Below are 20,845 nucleotides of genomic sequence, written 5' to 3'. Positions count from 1 at the left end.
TCAAAGCCACAGTGAAGCACAACTCAACTTATGTCAGACTGATGTCTCATTGTTTTCATCAGGTGAAACAGGGAGAGAAGATGGCCTGATCTCTTTCTCATTAACACAAAGAACTTCATCTGTTAGCTTCCTGTCAGACCTTAGTTTTGTGTCCAGCAAGTTCCTGTATTTATCTTGATTTCTCTTCAAAGGAGTCCTGCTGGGGCTAGATTTACGACTATTGGGATATGATTTCAGCATCTTACCCCTGGAAGAGAGAAGTGAAAATTTAAAATTTGCAAATCCACACAGTTCATTTTCAAAGAAATAAAACTTTTTCGCTCTGTCTTGATTCCACAGACACTTGCCACCAATCAGTTAAAAATCTAGGGCAAGTAAAATAAAATGTCACTATGTTAATTAAATGACCCAAAATATGTCCGCTATATCATCATTACATAAACATAGAACTCTAACAGCAGTTAGAATATTTATTAACACATCTCAAATGAATACTTACGCGTCTATTAGTTTCAAGAGTAACTTTGAATACATTTGATATTCTTCATCTCCAAATTCACTTGGATCATGTCTTGCATGTTCATACAGATCACAGAATTGATGAACAAGTTTTGGTCCCAGCCCATTCAAAGGCACCGCCAGTGCCGAAAGTAGAAAAGCACGGAGGTTCTCGGGTGGATGCCTCACCAAACAGTTATCTTGCCTAGTTATTTCTTGTTCTGGCAGAGATTTTGAAAGAAAGATTTTTAAAAATGAGTATTTAATGTAACAAATAAGAAAAGATGTTTAATATTTTATTTGCTGTTGGATGGTGATAATTTAAAAAATGGGTAAGAGATGTCTTCACTACAGAAGACTGCAATTCAATTATCCTTTTTTTAAAATGTGGACAAAGAAAGTGGTTGCAGACTTGCAACCCGCTAATTAAATTCCTATATAACAATGTGAATACTGCTCATATTTTATACCTCATTATTGGGAATGAATGAGGCAAGATGAAAATTTATGTCTTCAACTGAAAACCCATTTTTGGATACATAACTTACATGTTTACAATGTAGTTCTCTTTTAGGTTTACGCACTCTGTTCAGTATTTTACTAGAGTAAATTTCATTGCAGGAGTGCAATCTGGTAGGTCTGCAAGAAACCTATACACACTGATGAACAAAAACATTATGACCGCTTGTTTGTCTTTGGAATGACATATATAACATATTCTGCATATAAGGTATCCGACAGTTTGTTGGTAGCTTTTTGGAGGTATGTGGCATTAGAGGTCTATGCACAGATCACGTAATTCACAAAAATAATGGGCCTCTGATTTGCATACACGGTGATGGCATCCAATAGCAAGCCAGATGTTTTCCATAGGATTCACATCAGGCAAATTTGGTCACTCAGACATCAATGCGAGTTCACTATAATGCTCCTTAAACTACTGTAGCACAGTTCTGGTTCCGAGACACAGGGAAGACGTCACACATGAAGGGATGCAGGTGTTTCACAGTTGTCAGTGTGTCTGGACAACCACAGGTCCCATGCAAGTGCAGGAGGATCTCTCTCTTAGCATAATACTTGTCCCTGCAGCCTGCATCCATGGTGCACTGCATGTTTCTAGCCGCCCTTCACCTAAATAATGGCATTTGTGGAGTTCACCATAAACCTAGCGTAGCAAAAATGATTCACCTGAAGAGTCGATATGTTTCCATTGGTTGATGGCTGAATCCAAATAGCCCCGTGCCCCCTGCAATTGTAACTGACAATGTCATTCAGTCAACAAGTGAACACACAAGAGTGGTCTGCTGCAGAGCTCCATATTCAACAATGTACAATGAATGGGGTGCTCCGAAACACTTGCACCAGCATTGTGCTCTTTTGGCAGAGATGCCACACATCACTATTTAATGTACTCTACAGAGCAGACAAGCCTCCAAATTCCAAGTCCTGTGAAGAGCCGTGACTGTTCCATTTAGCACTTGTAGTTTCACTGTTCTAACCTCATCTGTAGATGCTCACGACAGTAGCACATGAACATTCGACCAGCTTCGCCATTTTCGAGATACTCGTTCACAGGCTCTGCATAATAATAATCTGCCCTTTGCCGAAGTCCCTTTTCTCAATGGGTTTCCCCATTTGCAGCCCACATCTTCACTCGGGTGATCCCCCATTCATGTCTGTTCCACTTACAAACTTTTGTTACCGAGTCACATGCCTGCAATGCTGCCACGCGGCATCCAATGTCGCAGAGGACAGTGGTCATGTTTTGGCTTATCAGTGTATAGTTCCCATTAAACTCAAAATGTTGTTTAACAGCATTTCTCTGTAAGTGTGGGAATAGGTCAAATTCAGAGCTGCCTATATGAATACTGTGACTGTTACAACAGTTCATACTTCAAATCAATAAGCTTTCGCTGTACCAAAACACTTGTGGCCAAGTGCATTGTACAAATTTTGTTCTTTCTCAATCTGTGTCTTTTTTCATCCTTTGATCCAAAATACTTGTGTACTATTTTCATTTAACTGTTTTAACCTTTGCAAGGTAATCAAGTAAGGAGGAGGATGACAACAATATGCAAAAAATAGGACCGTAATCCAAAACCAAACTCTAAAAAAATACAGCTAGTCAGTCAGTCCATGGGAAGTTCTCTTTTGGGGGCGAGGAGGGGATATACTGTTTGAATTTAATGTTAAAACATCACAGAAATTATGTTCACAATTGGTGACTGCTGGCAGTTGTTGATCCCACTTTCACACTGATGACAGTAACAGTTTATCAAGACATTGCCTCCTCTGGATACCAACAGTACTAAGGACCTAACCTCACCCACAGTTCTTCAATCTGTTACATAATATTTACATAATCTGCCATGGTGGCACAGGGCAACAGCAAGTAGTCAGCATGTAGTAGAAGTCTACAGTCTCACTCGCATGTTACAATTAATTGACAACTGGTTTTGGATGAAAAGCATCCATTATCAAGTTTCAAATAGTGATCAAGCTACCAATATGTATCAGATTTTGCAAAACTATTTGACAAAGTGGTAGCTTAATCATTTTTTGAAATTTGGTTATGGCTGTTTGCCATCTGAAACTGGTCCTCAATAAAATGTAATGTGCAAATGAGACTAATGTATAACTCAGTGAGTTTGATCTAAGTAGCACATATCTCACTCAATTGCTTCTCAGATGTGCTCCAATTGCACTGAAATCAGATGACACAGAAGCCCACATATGCACTTATGTCCTTAGGAGTGTTCCTCAATTCTAACAGTTTGACAGCAATGGGGTGGAGCATTGTCTTGGTGTTAGGCACAGTCATATGTAGGAGGCTACAAGTGAACAGTTGGATGAACTTGGTCATATAGCATGTTGTTTAACAGTTTGCCGTAGAGAAGTAATGGCAGATTTATTGGAAACCCTATTAACATCACCCAAATTAGAATTTCTGCATCGTCTCCCTGAATAGTACTCTGGTATGCAGTCACACCCTGTCTTTTGCATGTAGCAATGTGTTCTGACTCACCAGTCCAGGTGACCTATATCATGACTCTCCAAACCTAGTGCAAGTCTGGGTCAGGTGATAGAGGATGTAGGTTCACTTTGTAAAGACTTCACAAAGGAAGACACCATGGTAATAGTGGGTGGAGCAGGCAACAGCACAGATAGGAACCGAAATTATTCAATTGAGAGTGACCTGTTAAAGATAGCTTCAGCAACGAGACATACTGGTGTTGGGCTTGTGTGTGTTCTGAGTCGCTATGACCAGCCTCATTTCAACTCTTCTGTTAGAGTTAATTTAGAGGTGGAACAGCTGCTTGGATTGGGCATGGGGTCTCATATCGATGTGGTTCCTGTTGAATATCAGCAGGTGGGACTATACTAAGCATGGCCTTCACCTCAACAGGGAAGGGAAAACTGTCTGGGTTAATAGCAGATAACTTAAGGGGAGGGGGGTGGGGTACTGTCACAAGTGGTAAAGCACCAGTGGTTGCAAGTGACAGTTTTTTTAGGGTATGAAGGGCAGAAACAAAAGTTGTTCAGAGACAGGCTGAAAATGACATTCACACTGATAAAACAGGCAGACAGAAAGCAAATTTTAATACACACCATTCACGCTGACAGTCTCCGATTGACTCTCAAGATACTCAAACATTGGCAGGAAAATTAGGTTCATCCAGTTGTAATTCAGCCAGTGCACAAAATCAGCTATCACTATTGCATCAGAATATCCGAGGACTATGGGGTAAGCTTAACGAGTTGCTTATTTCTGTTGAAGAATTAGAGTTGAGCAAACCAGTTGATATAATCTACCTCTCCGAACATCATGTGACCATTGGTATAGATATATTAAATGTTACAGGATTAAAGTTAGTTTCTTATTTCTGTAGAGGAAATATGGTGAAAGGAGGAGTTGCCATATTGGTCAGAAACTGTTTTGATTTCAAGAATGTTGATATTAATAAATTTTGCGCAGAGCAGCACTTAGAAGCTTGTGCAACAGACATAGTATTTCATAATAAGTCCTTTATAATAGTAGGTATATACAGATCTCCTTCGGGAAATTTTAACCTCTTCAAAAAAAATCTGTAAGCTTTTCTGTCCCACCTCATAATAAAAAACAAGGAAATAGTGGTTGCTGGAGATTTTAATGTGGATTTATTGAAAAGCTCTGTCAGTGAACAATTATTGCAGTCGGTAACACTATCATTCAATTTAGTTCCTAGTGTGAACTTTGCTATTAGGATATGTAAATGCTCTGAGACTGCTATTCATAATATCTTTGTAGACAAATCTAGGGTAAAAAGTCATATCACAAAACCAATAGTAAATGGGCTATCTGATCCTGACATGCAGCATCTTGTGTTAAATGTTGAAACTTGTCAGGATAAAAAAAAATCTATTAAATCTCAGTACAGGAGGGTAATAAATAAGTCAAAAATTGAGAAATTCAGGAAATTGCTCAAAGACATGTACTGGATAGTTGTTTACAATACATCTGACTCAAATGGAAAATACAAAGCATTCATTAATAAAGTTGCCTCCACTTTTGAGAATTGTTTTTCCCTAAAGGTAACTCAACTCACACACAAATCAAAAAATAAACCTCATGTGGGACAAAAAGGAGACACTATCTACTATCTAGGAACAGCTCTGAGATTAGAACTGTAATGCATTACAAAGAATACTGCAAAATACTGAATCAAGTAATCCAGAAATCGAAGCAGCTTTATTATGAGAAAAAGATAATTACATCAGGTAACAAAATAAAAACTGTATCAGATATTGTGAAGACAGAGGCAGGTGGGGCCAAAAAGGAAAAGAAACAGATAGCTCTAAAAATAAATGAAAATTTGGTAACAAGTACAGTTAGTGTTGCAAACCTCTTAAACAACTACTTTATTTCTGTTACCGACAGCTTGGGGTTGTCAGGTTTGATGAACAGTGCAATGGAGTATCTGAGACCAGTCTTTAAAAATAACTTCACTAAAATGGAAATGACACTCACATCTCCCAAAGAAGTACCACCCATCATTAAATCCTTAAAATCTAAGTATTCCAGTAGGTATGTAACATATCAACAAAGTTAATAAAAGAGTGCTCGTGCAAGTAAAGTTCGATCTTAAGTTATTTGTGGTCTCAATCTCTTGTCAGCGGAACATTTCCAGACTGGCTAAAACATGCTGAAGTTAAGCCTCTTTACAAGGAGGGGGATAAAGAGATACCATCAAACTATTGACCAATATCACTTTTGCCGGCTTTCTCAAAAATATTTAAAAAGGTTGTGTTCAAGCGTCTCCTTAAGCATCTGACTGCAAATGATATATTGTCCAAGTCACAGTTTGGATTTCTGACGGGTTCCGATATAGAGAAAGCTATTTACACTTACAGTGTGAATGTACGTAATTTATTAGATAATATATTACAGGCTACTGGCATTTTCTGTGACCTGTCAAAAGCCTTTGACTGTGTGAACCACTGCATTCTCTTAAGTAAGTTTCTAACTTCACTAACAGCCCTTAGAAAAACTCGAAAAACACAATAACCCTCAGGGATAATCTTCCGCCAACAGCACTCATCTAAATGAGACTGAAGGTTGGAAGAGCGCCTTTTCCCCCTCCCAAGAACTGACTTAACAACCCCCCACATCCCCTCTATTGTATTTGTGCAAGCCCTCGTCTCATAATTTTTGAACTCTAAGATATGGTTAACGACTAAATGATTGAAACTCCTCTCACCCAATCCCCTATATGAACTACTGTGGACCCCGGTTCTATGTACTCGATTAACCCCACTAATTCCGCCTTAGACCTCCCTTCCACAACCCTAAAAACACATTCAGAACACCCACCCCCTGGAACAACAGCCCCCCACACCCAGAGACCAACCACAGACTTACCCCTCCCATACTTCCTTTTCACAAACTGGGACTCGTCCAGCTCCACAAAAACCCCATGCCCCCCCCCCCCCCCCCCCCCAGCTTACCCCTGTACTTAATGAACTCTGAACACACTTCATGGCAAAAAGAAAACCAATCAAGCACACTCCTCTCACTCCCACAACAGTCTCATGCGCGCAAAAACTGTGTGGGGATTTGTAACAAAAATAATAAGTCATCAGTACAATCTCGCGCATGCCCAACCTAGGCTTCTCGGACCAGGAACCACGCCGTATGGAACGCCAAATGTCATCTTTTCGACAGCACCACATATAACCGTTCCTGGTCTGAGACGCCGGAACTTTAGCCAACTTGATTTCTTCGCCACAAATAGAGCACTTGACGACCTCGGCAATTAAACCGAACAGCTGCAAAAACTTTATCAGTTCCAAAGCAGTGTTCCCCATCATGTCCCTCAGACACGAACTATTAATTTTATCCGTCATATCCATTCCTGAACAAAAACAACAACCGATTAATTTCACTAAAATTACCACATGACGTACAGCGAACAACACTAAATTAACCTTCACACAAAACCACAAAATCATTAACTCACTGAAATGAATTCCACTACCAACACAGCCAACACCCGAACAATTCTGGATAATGATCAAGAGCAAACTGAGCCCATTACACCACACAAACGAAAGCCCTGAACATACCACCAGAGGGCACAACAAACCACAACACGACGACATCTACAAACACGCCACACTCACAAACCAAACTCCATGACGTCACACACCACAACACCCTTACGTCACGGGTCAAAGCCGACGCGTGGGATGAGATGCTTCTGTCGACCCTGAAATTTGTTGCAAGTAATAAATCTCTATTTCCAACCAATAGCTCAGTACACAGTATCAATACTAGGAATAAGAAGAATCTACATAAAGGCCTAAAATCACTTGCCTTGGTCCAAAAAGGGGTCCAATATTCAGGAACACACATTTTTAATAAATTGCCAGCAACCGTTAAAAACTAGGTTTAAACAGAGTTTGAAAGAGTTTTCGATAGGCGACTCCTTCTACTCCAATAAATATCTTAACAGAGACTGTTAAGTCAGCTTAAGTAAAAATATCTGTTAGATTTCAGTTTTGACAACACTTGGTCACAACAGTCTAGATTAGGTATTTTGTGTATGATAAATTTATTAATAGTGGATAACAGTGTTTCATTCTGACAGTGTGTTAATTCTGTAAATATTAGCTGTCCCAGTTTACTGCACTGTATTAACTTATTTTCAACTATCTCCTGACAAAGGATCAGGGTAGTAAGTATTATATTCAAATGTTTTATGTTTTTTTGTCATACTTTCTGACATGTTCCGCACCCACAAGAATCATCTCATTTTTTGGGTCTATGGAATGAAAACTGAATCTAATCTAATCAATGTTGGTTTTCCTGGGCTATTACTGATCCCTGGGCTAGTACTGATCCGCACGCCCTATGGTGTTAGAGAGCAGACAGACACAGAGAGCAAGTGGCTTCTGTAACTCAAAGTAGAGATGTAGGTGGTGAATGGCAGTTCTAATCACCAGTTGTTAGATGTTGAAATGAGGAGTGATGTGCTGTACTGCACTGTGACCCATCTACAAGGTATCTGCCATTATCATCCATAATAGATGATGGCAACACTTATCGTTACTTTACTGTATGTGGCAGATTTTCTCAGATAAAGATACTCACATTACAGCCTTGTCACTATGGAACATAAAAAGGGTAGTGCCTGCATTAGTTTGGTGAGGGACAGTTCCACATGTCAGGCAGACAAGATACAACCATGACCAAACATGCTAAAACTGCTGCAACTTCCCTTTCCTGAACCCAACTGCCACATTGATTACAAGGAAAATTCTAGTGACATCCCAGTCAATGACACATTCCAGTCAGTCAGTCAGTCCCTCTCTCTCTCTCTCTCTCTCTCTCTCTCTCTCTCTCAGCAGGGCTAAAAGTGCGCTCTGATTCCACTGAGCTTCCAAATTTGATATAAGAATGGAATCAAAGAAGGTAAGGGTCACTAAAAGTTTTGAGATAATAGTGCAAATTCTTCCTTGTGCACAAAAATTACCTCCATATTGTCTCAAAGTACTTTCATTCAAGTTGTATGCTCTGGTGCATCCTCTCAAACCATTTAGGTGACAGTTCCACATGTTTCCTTGGGAAAGCTGTTCATGGAAACTTAATAGTCATCTACATCCACTTCTGTAGGTTCAAAGTTACATCTGCCAATTATATCTTTCACTTTTGGGGAAAGAGGAGGGATAAATCACTTTAGCAAGTTCTGCCTATGTTGGAACTACTGCATTAACATTGTGGGAAAAACATCATGCAAAGCTCTCCCTTTGGCTGCTTCTGTAGATACTGCCAAAATTGAAAGGAAGATGTACATGATCGTAATTAGCTTTCATTACAACCTTTGCTTCATGTGAAACTGTGCTGACTTGCATAAATGGAACTGCACATCAGTCTTGTCCACATTCCTTGCTCCCTTCATTTCTATTCGGCAAGTGTCATCTCCAAAGACCCACAATGCTACTTCTTTTCAAACTGAACAAGTCACGTTTCATCACTAGTTATGATTTTTAAAGATCTTTCAATATCGAGCCATCTGCTTTTGAGGTGGTAGTGTGGTATTCACCAACTGCAAACATCTCTTACATCAAGAACCTGGACTCTCTCTACAAATGACCCCTTACATTCTGTCTCAAACACAAACTTCCTGTTTTGGTATGAGCAGGGGTTATATCTTCAACATTTAAAAAATAGTTTTCCCTTACAGCTGCTGTTGTTGTTCACCAGAATCAAACTTTATCTTAAAATTAGTTGCTTAAGCCAATCAAAGGAGAACATGGAAACAAAAGAATTTTAAATGCCAAATAAAGAGAGATTCTTGAATTTTTAAGCCCATGATGGTCTACACCACTTGCAATAATGACACAGCTTATTGTTGAAACTTGTGGAAATAGATTACACCAAATGCTTCTATTTTGTGTCTTCCTTGAAAATGTAATGAATGATGTGATTCTTAAATCTATAGTGACACACTTATCTGCATTGTACAAAACAAAGACTTATTAAAATATACCATATTTGCCACTCTTTTTTGCTGAACAAGTTTAAGATATTTTTGGTTAGTGAAAAAACTATATGACTCATACTTACAGAGCAGAAATTCTCAGAATCAATGAGGATTTATGTACACAAACATACTTGCATAATTTGGCATTGTGTCATTTAAAAGAGAAATATTTCATCAAGATCTAACTGTGAAATTGGGCTTAATTTCATGGCTCTCTTATTTTACACATTCTTTTTTGGTACCTACCTAGTAATCTCACATCATCTACTGCCTTCAGTCTAAAATAGTGTGGTGGGAGCTCAGTTCCGGGCTGAAGGATATATTGTGGATCATCATCTGTCATAAGTTTTGGCTCATATACGATACGAGGAATAACATCAATCATTCTTTCAAGTTCTCTTCTTAAGGACTGAAAGAAAATTCAAATGATCATGCTTATTCACAATGGAGCATATTTCTGCAGTTACTTTAAGAAAAATAAACTCCTCAATAACAAGAAACATTAAACTTTATGACAAGATGCTAAAATCTACTGAAGAGAATAGAGTTATAGATGATATTGTAAAGACGAATTGAGTCACACACAAAATGGTAAATGCAATGTTCTGCCAAACAGCACACTAGAAATGTCACTGTCAAGATACAATATGTATATTCCCAAGCAGCTTGAACAAAAAAAAAAAAAAAAAAAAAATCATACATATGTTTGTCCCACACTAAGTTCCCAAGTTTGCTTCTACATACATACTACAGGGAATTGGAAGGAATGAAAACAATAGTAATTGGTGCAGCATTTAAGTTTTGGGTGTTATCATTTTTAAAATGTGAGAAAAATGATAATGATAACAGCAGTGAGTGAAATATGGTCTACAGGTGAGTGTGATTTTTAATTTTAGTGATTTAAGATTTCACGAACAAGGTTACTGTCAAAATGAACAAGGTTACTGTCAAAATGCGTAGATTCTAAGAAAGCTTAAAATTGACTTGGTTTGGTGAAATCTGTACTAACAACCTGTAAGAAACAAGGCACTGAGACAACTTATGTTAGTATAATGAAGAACATATACATCAGTGCTACAGTTTCCATTAGATTTCAATGACTGAACACAAGTCATTGAGGCAGACTCTGTTAAGACAAACCCAAGAGGATGCAGGACAGAATATACATTTGGTTTTACAATAGAAAACAAGGTTCCATGCAAAAGGTATTGTGATCTCTTTGATAAAAATCCCCTCGTCAAAGAAACAACTGAGCCTGAGAGAGATTTACTAGCAGCACTAAGTGACCAAAGGCACCACACCTGGATAGAGACTGTTGAGGGCATGGGCATGACGCACACTACTAGGACAGTGTGGGGACTTGTTAAAAAAAAACTATGAAATAACCCCACCATAAGACCTCCTAACACAAATGAAACAACTAACCAAACGGCTGACCAGATTTCATTAAACTATAAAGCAGACCAAAAAAAAATAAAGCAGCTATCTAGCCTGAAAGTAAACAAAACAAAGAAAAGTAACATATCGGATGTAGGTTTTGCAATGAAACAACTTAAAGATGCCATAAGCAATTTGAAAATGCTGCTGGACTTGATGACATCAGGAATGGAATAATTTAAAATCGGTCAAAAAACCAAAAAGTGGTTACTCAGCCTTTTCTGGTGGATCATGAAAATTCCAAAAGTGATTGACTGATTAATTGAGAGGGTTTATGGGACCAAACAGTGAGGTCATCAGTCCCATGATTCTGAAGTTACGCACAGAAGAAAGAGGGTCTGCTAAAAGTGGATGGATCCAGGGAGGGGTGTCAAATCATAAAATAATGAAGTTAAAACACACATACCAAAAGGCATAAAAGGTGAGACCAAATCTAAAAACTGGAAAAGAAGGGCAGTCTTTCTATGGGGGACTGGTCATGAGGTCCCAGACCAAGAAGACATGCAGAGAGGTGCCAACCACAACCACCCTACCCCTGCTCAAAGAGTAAAGCAAAACCATATATCTGGAAATAAAAACCACTTTCATGTAGGAAACTGAGGACCAGTTCAACCATTTGTGAATTGTCTGCTAATATTAAAATTAAGAAATTGGGATGACTATACTTAGCATGAAGAGCCAAAAGAAGACATTCCACCAATATGTGGGATACTGTCAGTCTGGCTCCAAACCACACTGTAGGGGTGGTTCGTTACACAGGAGGAAACAATGGGTGAGCCTGGTATCACCAATGCATAGACAGCATAAAACAGTGGACTCCTTGTGGGAGGAACGGAAGGAAGTTTGCCAAACTGCAGTAGACTCCTTGATTGTGCGGAGTTTATTACTATTAGCAGTAGCCCACCAGATTTCATTCCACTTTTGGACAAAGAAAGATTTGATGTAGATCCGCTTATCCGCAGTTGCAATCATGAAACGGAATGGTAGGTATCTGCTTCTCTAGCCAAACGGCCAGCCATTTCATACCCTGGGATGCCCACATGACTTTGGAGCCACAGGGAAAGACAACTGAGCATACAGCACGGCCAAGGGCAGAGAGAGAGAGTCATCGATAGCAGAGACCAAAGGGTGACGAGAGTAGCATCGTTCAATAGACTGCAGGCTCATCATTGTCTGAACAAATTAAAACACTGAACACACTACTTGATCCCGGCAATAAATGGCATTCTAAGCCAGTAGGAGATGTGAAAGCGTATCCCACTGTATCGATTGTCTTAGAACCACCAGTGTAGAAGATGGTGGCACCCTGGAACTCTGCAAGGTTGGCACGTACAAAATGCCGGAAAACCATAGGGACGACAGAGACCTTAGGACTGTGGAATAGGTTGGTCCTAATCTGTGGTCTAGGCACCATACAGGGGAGGAGGGGGGGGGGGTTATGGGAGGAAATACACGTGGTGCATTCCAGTGAGTGGGAATAGAGATCCTGAGAGGAAGTGAGACACATTTCAACTGGCAATCCCACCCATGGACGGTTTGTCAGGAGGGAGACATACCTCGTTTGCAAAAAGGACAGCGTACACGGGATGCTCAGGGAATTGACGAATGACGAGAAACCAGGAGTTGGCTCCATCGTATTTGTAGAGGGGAATCCACGTTTTTGTTAGGCGACTGTCAACAAGACTAATGTAAAAGGCACCAATAGCCAGACGTACCCCGCAGTGGTGAACAGGGTCAACTAGTTGCAAAGTGGAAGGAGTCGCTGAGCCATAAACTTGACTACCATAATATAGTCTGGACAAGACCAAAGCACAGTAAAGATGGAGAATAGTGGTAAGGTCCGCACCCCAAGATATGTGAGCTAGGAGGTGGAGAGCATTAAGCTTCTGCATGCATGTAGTCTTCAGATGGTGAAAATGGGGTAGCCATGTCAGCTTTTTATAAAAAATAAGGCCCAAGAAAGGGGATTGTACAACAACATCAAGGAGCTGGTTGCCTAAATAAAGATTTGGATCTGGGTGTATGGTGGGTCGATGACAAAAATGCAGGGCCTGCATTTTGGAGGGAGAAAACTGGAAGCCACGGAGCATGGACCATGCAGAGGCCCGTTGGATGGCACCTTGGAGCCAGCGCTCAACAGATGCTACTGAGTGGGAGCTGCACCAGATGCAAAAATCGTCGATGTAAAATTAGGGCAAACAGAGGTTACAACCCCACTGATGGCTATGAGGAAGAATGTGACAGCACAGAACCCTGTGGGATACCGTTCTCCTGAATCTGAGGGGAGATAAAAATTCGCAGATAAAAATATGAAGGAGACCATGGAAGCCCCAGTCATGGAGGGTAATTGAAATTTGATGGTGCCAAGCCATGTATTATGCCTTATGAAGGTCAAAGAAGACTGCGACAAGGTGCTGGTGGTTAGTAAAAGTCTGTCAGATGGCTGTTTCCAACCTGAGTAAATGGTCAGTCGGAGATAATCCTGTCCAGAAGCCACAGTGATACAGGGAGATTCAAGTACCCAACATAATCTGAACTAACCACCCTCTAGAGCAGTTTACAAAGCACATTCATCAGGCTTATGAGGCGGTAGCTGTCGATAGACATTGTGTTCTTTCCAGGCTTCACAATGGGGACAACTATACTGTCTCGCCATTGTGACACAAAAGTACCTGTGAGCCAAAAGCGGTCGAAGACCCTGAGGAGATGTTGCCTCTGGAGAATGTCCAAGTGTTGGATCATTTGGTCATGGATAGAATCCAGGCCTGGGGCCGTGTTTCGTGAAGATTTAAGAGCCTGGAAGAATTCCCATTCAGTGATGGGTTCACTATAGAGCTCAGTGTGGTGTGGGTTGAAACAAGATAGGGGGTCTGTTCAACTTGGCATTTCTGCAAGAGAAAGGTAGCAGGGTAGGAAGAGGATGTCGATGTCGTCACAAAGTATTCTGCAAGGACCAATGGATCAGTGCACAGAGCACCTTGGAGGTTAAGACACTGGACAGTTGATTGTCGCTGGCAGCCAAGAAGACTACAAAGCTTGGACCAAACCTGAGATGAAGAGTCATACGTCCCCAGGGAGGAAACAGTGTTCCCAGCATTCCTTTTTACTCTGCTTAAAAAGGTAACAAGCCTTAGCATGGAGACGATTAAAAGAGAGGAAGTTGGTCTGTGAAGGATGTCATTTAAATCGCTGCAGAGCCCATCAGCAGTCCTGGACATTGACTGCTACATCCTTGGTTCACTACAGTACAGGTCAACGATGAGGGAGCCTGTGGATAGGGGTACAGCAGTGCCAGAAGCTTGAAGAATATTGGCAAGGACACCTTGCACGACCACGTCAATGGAATTCGAGAGAGAAGTGTCAAAGTGCAGAGTAGACATATATAACGGCCAACTGGCCCTGCAGAATGCACAATGTGAGGGCCTATCTGCCTGGCGGCAACAAGGGAATGATAGAATTACTGGAAAGTGGTCACTGTCACAAAGGTCATCATGGGATGAAAAATGTAGGGAAACCACGAGAGCAGGGGAGGAGATTGTGAGATCAATAGCAGTATAGGTGCCATTAGTGGCACTGAAGTGGGTAGGGGAACACAAGTTGAGGTCCATAATAAGTTGGTCAATTAGGAGACCCCTACCTGTTGAAGTGGCACTCCCCCACAGTGTGTGGTGGGCACTGAAGTCCCCAAGGAAGAGAAACCAGGGTGGGAGTTGCTGGATTAAGGTAAAGAGCTCCACGTAAGGAAGTAGCCTACGTGGTGGGAGGTAGACATTGCAAACAGTGACTGCCAGAGTCATTTGCATTCTAACCACTGTTGCTTCCAGATTTGTACGTAGGGGGATCCAATCACTAATGACATTGCAACCAATCAAAGTGCAGACTCCGCAAGATGCTACCCTGGGGCCGGCATGGTTCTGACAGAACACCCGATAACCATGAAACATTGGAGAGTGGTCATCATGGAAGTGCATTTCTTGAAGAGCAAGACAGAAAGCAGTATAGGAGGAGACACGACATTTTATTTCTGGTAGGTGACGATAGTATCCGTTGCAATATCACTGGATAACTGTGTGGCAAGAGTCCAGGTTAGACATAAAGAAACCGAGAGGAGGTCATGTCACTTGGTCAGTGGTCGTCACCGACAAGGATTCGTTGACATCCATAAATAAGATGTCAGGCTCTCATTGTGAGGGGGGAGATGGCACCTCCAGGGCATCACAGGGGCCTTGTTTTGGGACTTATGTTGTTTCTTCTTCTTCTTCTTCTCCTCCTTCCCTTTCAGTGGTGGAGGAGGGCATGGCACAGAGGGAGTACAGGTGTCTGCAAGATCTGCAACCACAAGAGAGCAGGTAAATGAACACCACGTCACTCCAGATTAGCCTGGAGTTCCTCATCAGTTTGCAGGATAAGCTCCCTATGAAAAATCACTCCTGGACCATATTCAGAATTTGGTGAGGAGTAATAGACACTGGGGCATTGTCAAGATGATCGCAAGCACAAAGAGCTGCAGACTGGGTGGCAGAAGAAGCTTTGAACAACAAGGAGCATAGTAGCAGACTCCACCAAACTTGTCCTCGATATTCTCCACAAAAAAACAATGGCTTTCTGATGGTGAATGGGTCCCCATCCCTCCTGGTACAGATGGTGAGCCTGGCCCTCCTCCCACAGTGTAGCCAGGGAAGGGATGGCTGCCGGGTCATATGAAGCGGCTTTCAATGATCCTTCACCATTCGAAGAAACGGCTGTTGGAGAATGGCCCCATTTCTGCAGCTTGATATGCTTCATGCGCCAAGCATCCACCCTGATACCACTCACTCTGGTCAGGGGCTCTTCCCATGGGCGCCACCCAGCCACAGCGAAGGCCACCTAGCATGGTGGCCATTGCTGGCATTTCCGATGCTCCATGAAGACAAGCAACCACTCCTTGGGATACATGAGGAGGGAACAGTTCAGGTATCAGTAGTGTGATCCCTGTGTTATCAGGAACTTCAGCCAGATGGGTACAGAACAGCCCCACCGCACGGACTGGCTACAGGTGTTCATGGCCTAGCAGGGTGGATTGGGGCTACAGCGGGGAAGAGAGGGGGGAAGAAAGGGGGGAGAGGAATCCACATTGTAGATGCTAGGGAGGGAGTTCTTCCACCAAATGGCTCTCACTAAAAACAGAAAATTGAGAAGTGGAGGCCAAATCTCCAGTGGGGACCTACACACCAAAAAGGATGAAAGAATAGGCAGAAGGAACAAAATTGCAAGCAATACAGGGAATAAATTAAAACACCAAGAGAGGGAAAGGAGGGGGCAGTGGGGAAGGAGCGAGAATAGGGAGGGAGGGCAGGTGAAGGAAATCCAACCAGGGAAGGAAGAATTGGCTACAATAGCTCAGGGTCCTGTGTGCGCCACACACGAATTCCCAAAAGAACTGTGAGCCCCCTTGGGTGGGGGGAGGGGGAGGTGGGGGGGGGGGGGATTCCAACAATGTGGTGGCACATAAGTCATCGCAGATCTTAAAAGCCTGGGGACAACCTAAATAACCCCAAGGCCTATTGACTAATATCACTGCTGTGTTCGCTGAAACTTTTTGAAAGGTTAATAATGAACAGAATAGGTTTCCACCTGGAAAAATCCTACACAGGTCAGACGGCCACCTAATTCAATTTGTCGAAAACAGTTTACAGCATGGGGATTTGACGTAACTGCAGCATATGACACTGTAAACCTGAAAACTCTCATTTCTAAAATCGAGATGACAATGACAGACTGGTAGAAATTCTTAAGCCACTAGTGTTTAATAGAAGATTCTCCGTTGAAGCCCAGCAAAAGAGAATCAGATGGAGAAATAAGAACAACAGGATGATACAGGGTTGTGTGCTGTCCGCACTGCTGTTTAACATATATAGTAATGACCATCTGTTGCCAAAAAGCTCAAATCTTTTATTTATGCAGGTGATAGAACAACTGCAAATTTTAACAACAGAACAATTGCATACCAAGCAAAATCTTTTAATGAAACTGAAACAGTCTGAGTGAAGACCTCACAACACGCATCAACTGCTACAGATGTAATAATCTAAAACCAAACCCCAGTTAAATACAAGTGTGTCTTCTTCATCATAACAATTGGGAGTCATCCATCCTATCTGGGCAACACTCTTGAAGGAACCTTAACATATAAGAAATGTACTGAGAAAACAAAAGTTAAAATACAAACACATAAAAACTTAATGGCATACAGAACAAACTGACATCTGCAGAGTGGGGCACCAACACAAACGTACTCTGCACTCACCACCTGGTTTTCGGTTGCCAAGTAGGGGTGCCCAGACTGGGAAAGATCTCATCACCAAAAAAACCAATGCAAGCATAAACAACACGCGCTAGAAGATAACTACTAGAGTGGACCATTTATATTCATTATCAGATATTGTCCCATCAAATGTCAGAAGATCATTAGGCCTACTGAGGTTGAAAGAAAGGAACAAACAGATGAATGACAAGTGTCAACTGCTACAGCCAACAACTCATGTCCAAAAGGCTTAAATCTACATGAAGTTTCATATACTGTACTCAGTACAACCAACTGAAACTTCCAGAAAGTCACTCTGGCCAAGAAGAATATCCAGGAGTCCCTATCACAGACGATGTTTACCTCAGGGCTCCCACCTAGACTGGTGACACTGGAAAACCTTGAACAACTACGTACAGGCATGGGGCAATCAAAACAACTTATGAAAAGGTGCGGCTACATAGACCATGACAAGTGCAAGTGTTGTTAAATGCCTGTTAATGGATGCACCCTAAGAGTGGACTCAAGAGGAATTCATGAATTATACTGAGACAGCTGCAGCTTACACCAAATTCTGAATGAGCAAAGTAATTTAGGCCTATATAATATATTTCTGATTATGTATTTCGGATTTTCCATTGTATTTCACTAATATTTTTTTATATAAACATGCCTATTTCGCATTTTAAATTATTTATTTGGCCTTTTTTAGTTGCTATATATTTTGTGATGTAGTTTGTACATGAATAAATAAAAAATTATATTTCAAAAGGACAGTGGAATTCAAAACAGGGAAGTGTCACACAACATTTCATATTACCAAACCCTAAAGGAAGTTTCAGATATCTAAATTGAGAAAAGGAAGAATACCATTAACAACACCTTTACTAACAGCATTGTACTGTTTGCTTCTAGAGCAGGTAAACTTCAATAACCAATAGAAGCAACAAATTTAAAAGAAAGCAAGAAAATCCTAACATTAATAACTAAGTAATGCACAACAACCTTGTGGAAAAGAAAATGGAACAAACTAATTATGAATTCATAGCTGATATGGGCAGCTGGAGAAAATGATTGGCTGGGCATGATAACACAAACAAAAACACCTAAATTGTCTTGGAATTATTTGGCACGGCTAAACTTGTGGTGCATGTGTGACAGGAAGTTTATAATCTGTGAGTATAACCAGCTCTGAATTTTGGCAGGCAGATGTGAACACTTAATGAGAAAAACCATAAAAGCTATTTTGAAAGGAATTAATAGGATGAGGAGAGGGGAGGGGGGGGGGCGGAGAAAAAAAAGGATCAGAGCATATAGTGGATTTGGAGAGAGAGTTAAGACCAATCCTAATGAAAAGGTATGGGTAGGCCAAGTTGCCAGGCTAATCAATCAAGGAAATTCTTTTCTGGATTCTTAAAGATGATAAAAGATGCAATAAAACCTAATAGACAGTGGGTATGTGACATCAGAAAATGCAAAGAAGCAATGTGTATCACATAAATGAAAGACTAATACATGGAAATACAACGAGACCTCTATCCAGCAATGGGTATCACATAGATAACATCACAGCAGCCAGCCACATTATATCACTGGTTAAAGACAATTTAACTAGTATCCAATATTCCCCTTGACCTGATCTATGTACAACTTCACTACAGACTATAGCTTAAGGAAGACATGCATGTGACATTGTAGCTAATGAAGTCTTGCCCAAAAATTCATTTCTAAATAGCTATAATAGGAATTAATAAATTCATAATGATTGATATTTCCTCAATCATTGATTGGAAATATGTTTGATAACATATTAATCATAACTGCATGAATGTCTTTACACTCTTCCATGTAAAAAAAAAAAACACTGTAAATAAAGATCTTGTATGAAAATATTGCGTGTGATAGGTATAACATGTTATCCAGTTGTCCACATATTTCTTGCTTTCCAGTACCACATAAGAGGAGTAAAAAAGGCTGCAATGACAACTAACCTTTTTCGCTCCATGGCCTATGGGTACGTGTGGGCCTCTTCTTGAACGCAAGGCAAATCTCATGATTTGTCTTTTGGCAAATATGAACAGTAATACAAAGGCCAGAACTCCACATCCTATAATGATTACGACGGTGACAGCAGATAATTCTTGTGTCATATTGACTACTTACACGTCGATATCCCAATAGCTGTCAATGGTAAATACTATCTAGAATTATATACTCTGTGTTGGCTACACATTCTCACGAAACAGCAACCATCGCACACTTTATTACTGCGAACTACCCCGAAGAAATTGTGGACTGTGGTCTCAAAAACCTCACGCAATGCTGTTTCGACATTTTCGGCAGTACATCAGTGATTAAGACAACTGAATGCTAGCTGCCACTAAATATGCTATTATTTTGGTCGTGTTCAGAGCTTGTAATTTGCATGTCTTCTGCTTTCAAAATAACGTTCCCAACAACATGATAACACTTTGGAGATACATCACAGCACCACACTTCGACCTATGGTCGAAGCAAGGCGGTTAGAATTTAATATCCTTGGTCAAAAGGTAACTGACACCACATCACAAGAATGACGTGACATTTAAGGGGCCTGCAGCTTTCAATATGTACTGGCAGTACTAGTTTTTCAAGCCATCAATATACTGAAGCGACCTCACACCATCAATAATACCGTCAAAAACTGTTAGTTGGCAACACGATTTCACGAGGGTAAAATGGTGGATGCCCAGAAGAAAGCGTGTGCTGCAATTATATTAGCTATGGCTTGCAAGCACCAGAAAACAATGAAAAAGAGGAAATGGGTCCGAGATTGGTTGAAAGAGGAGCCACTAGTCACATGTTAATTTAGTGACTGAAATCAGAATCACGGATCCAAAAGAATTTATATATTACTTTCCGATGAGTTCTACATCGTATGACAAGTTATTAGTGTTGATACAAGATAAAATAAAAAAGCAAAATGCTTTAATGAGAGACGTAATCGCATTCGACAGGAGATTAGGAGTAACTTAGAGATATCTGGCGACAGATAGATCATTGTAATGCTCGAAGGTTAGTTCTTAATATCAGCGAGTACAATTAGTAAAATTCTATGGAAACCTATACAGCAATTATATCTGCCTGGCAAGGGCCTGTTACGGAAATTAACGTCAAGCTTTTTGCGTTTCCTGAAAATTGACGTCAAGCTTTTTGCGGTTTCTGAAAATTAACATCAAGCTTTTTGCAGTTTCTGATAATTTGGTGAAACTGACAGGCATTCCCCAGACATCTTATTACTCACTGAAGATATTTGGCGTAGTTTTCGAAATGGGAGCGTTTCTCAAAACTGCTATGTAACACAACATCCTGTACTATATTTTTCATATTAACGAAGTAAGCAATGTTATAGAGAATCCTCCGTTAACCATCCTAATGTAGCATGTACAATGATTACCCTTGCATACTCCTATTAAAATTCTTTTGAGTTAAAAAAAATACCTTAAAAACTGAATCTAAGGTATGAGATACACCACGGCGAATTGAAAAAATAAACAGTGCACACATCACCACACGGCTGGTTCGCGAAGCTCTGGCAACATCCGAATGGAAGAATATTGTCAAA

At 40.7% G+C, this 20,845-nt stretch overlaps 1 protein-coding gene across 1 annotated transcript; it reads right to left on the bottom strand.

Annotated features, from left to right (window-relative positions):
* Positions 1-32: 32 nt before the first annotated feature.
* LOC126190641 (protein C1orf43 homolog) lies at positions 33-19,940 on the bottom strand. Its single transcript, XM_049931062.1, has 4 exons — positions 19,233-19,940; positions 9,768-9,930; positions 500-719; positions 33-247 (listed from the first exon to the last, which is right to left on the bottom strand). The coding sequence occupies exons 1-4, from the start codon at positions 19,389-19,391 to the stop codon at positions 34-36; spliced, it is 756 nt and encodes a 251-aa protein (XP_049787019.1). The 5' UTR covers positions 19,392-19,940; the 3' UTR covers position 33.
* Positions 19,941-20,845: the final 905 nt, after the last annotated feature.

This window comes from Schistocerca cancellata, chromosome 6 (assembly GCF_023864275.1).
Source record: "Schistocerca cancellata isolate TAMUIC-IGC-003103 chromosome 6, iqSchCanc2.1, whole genome shotgun sequence".
Taxonomy (NCBI): Eukaryota; Metazoa; Arthropoda; class Insecta; order Orthoptera; family Acrididae; genus Schistocerca; species Schistocerca cancellata.
This window is presented reverse-complemented; position numbering and strand designations above follow the sequence as displayed.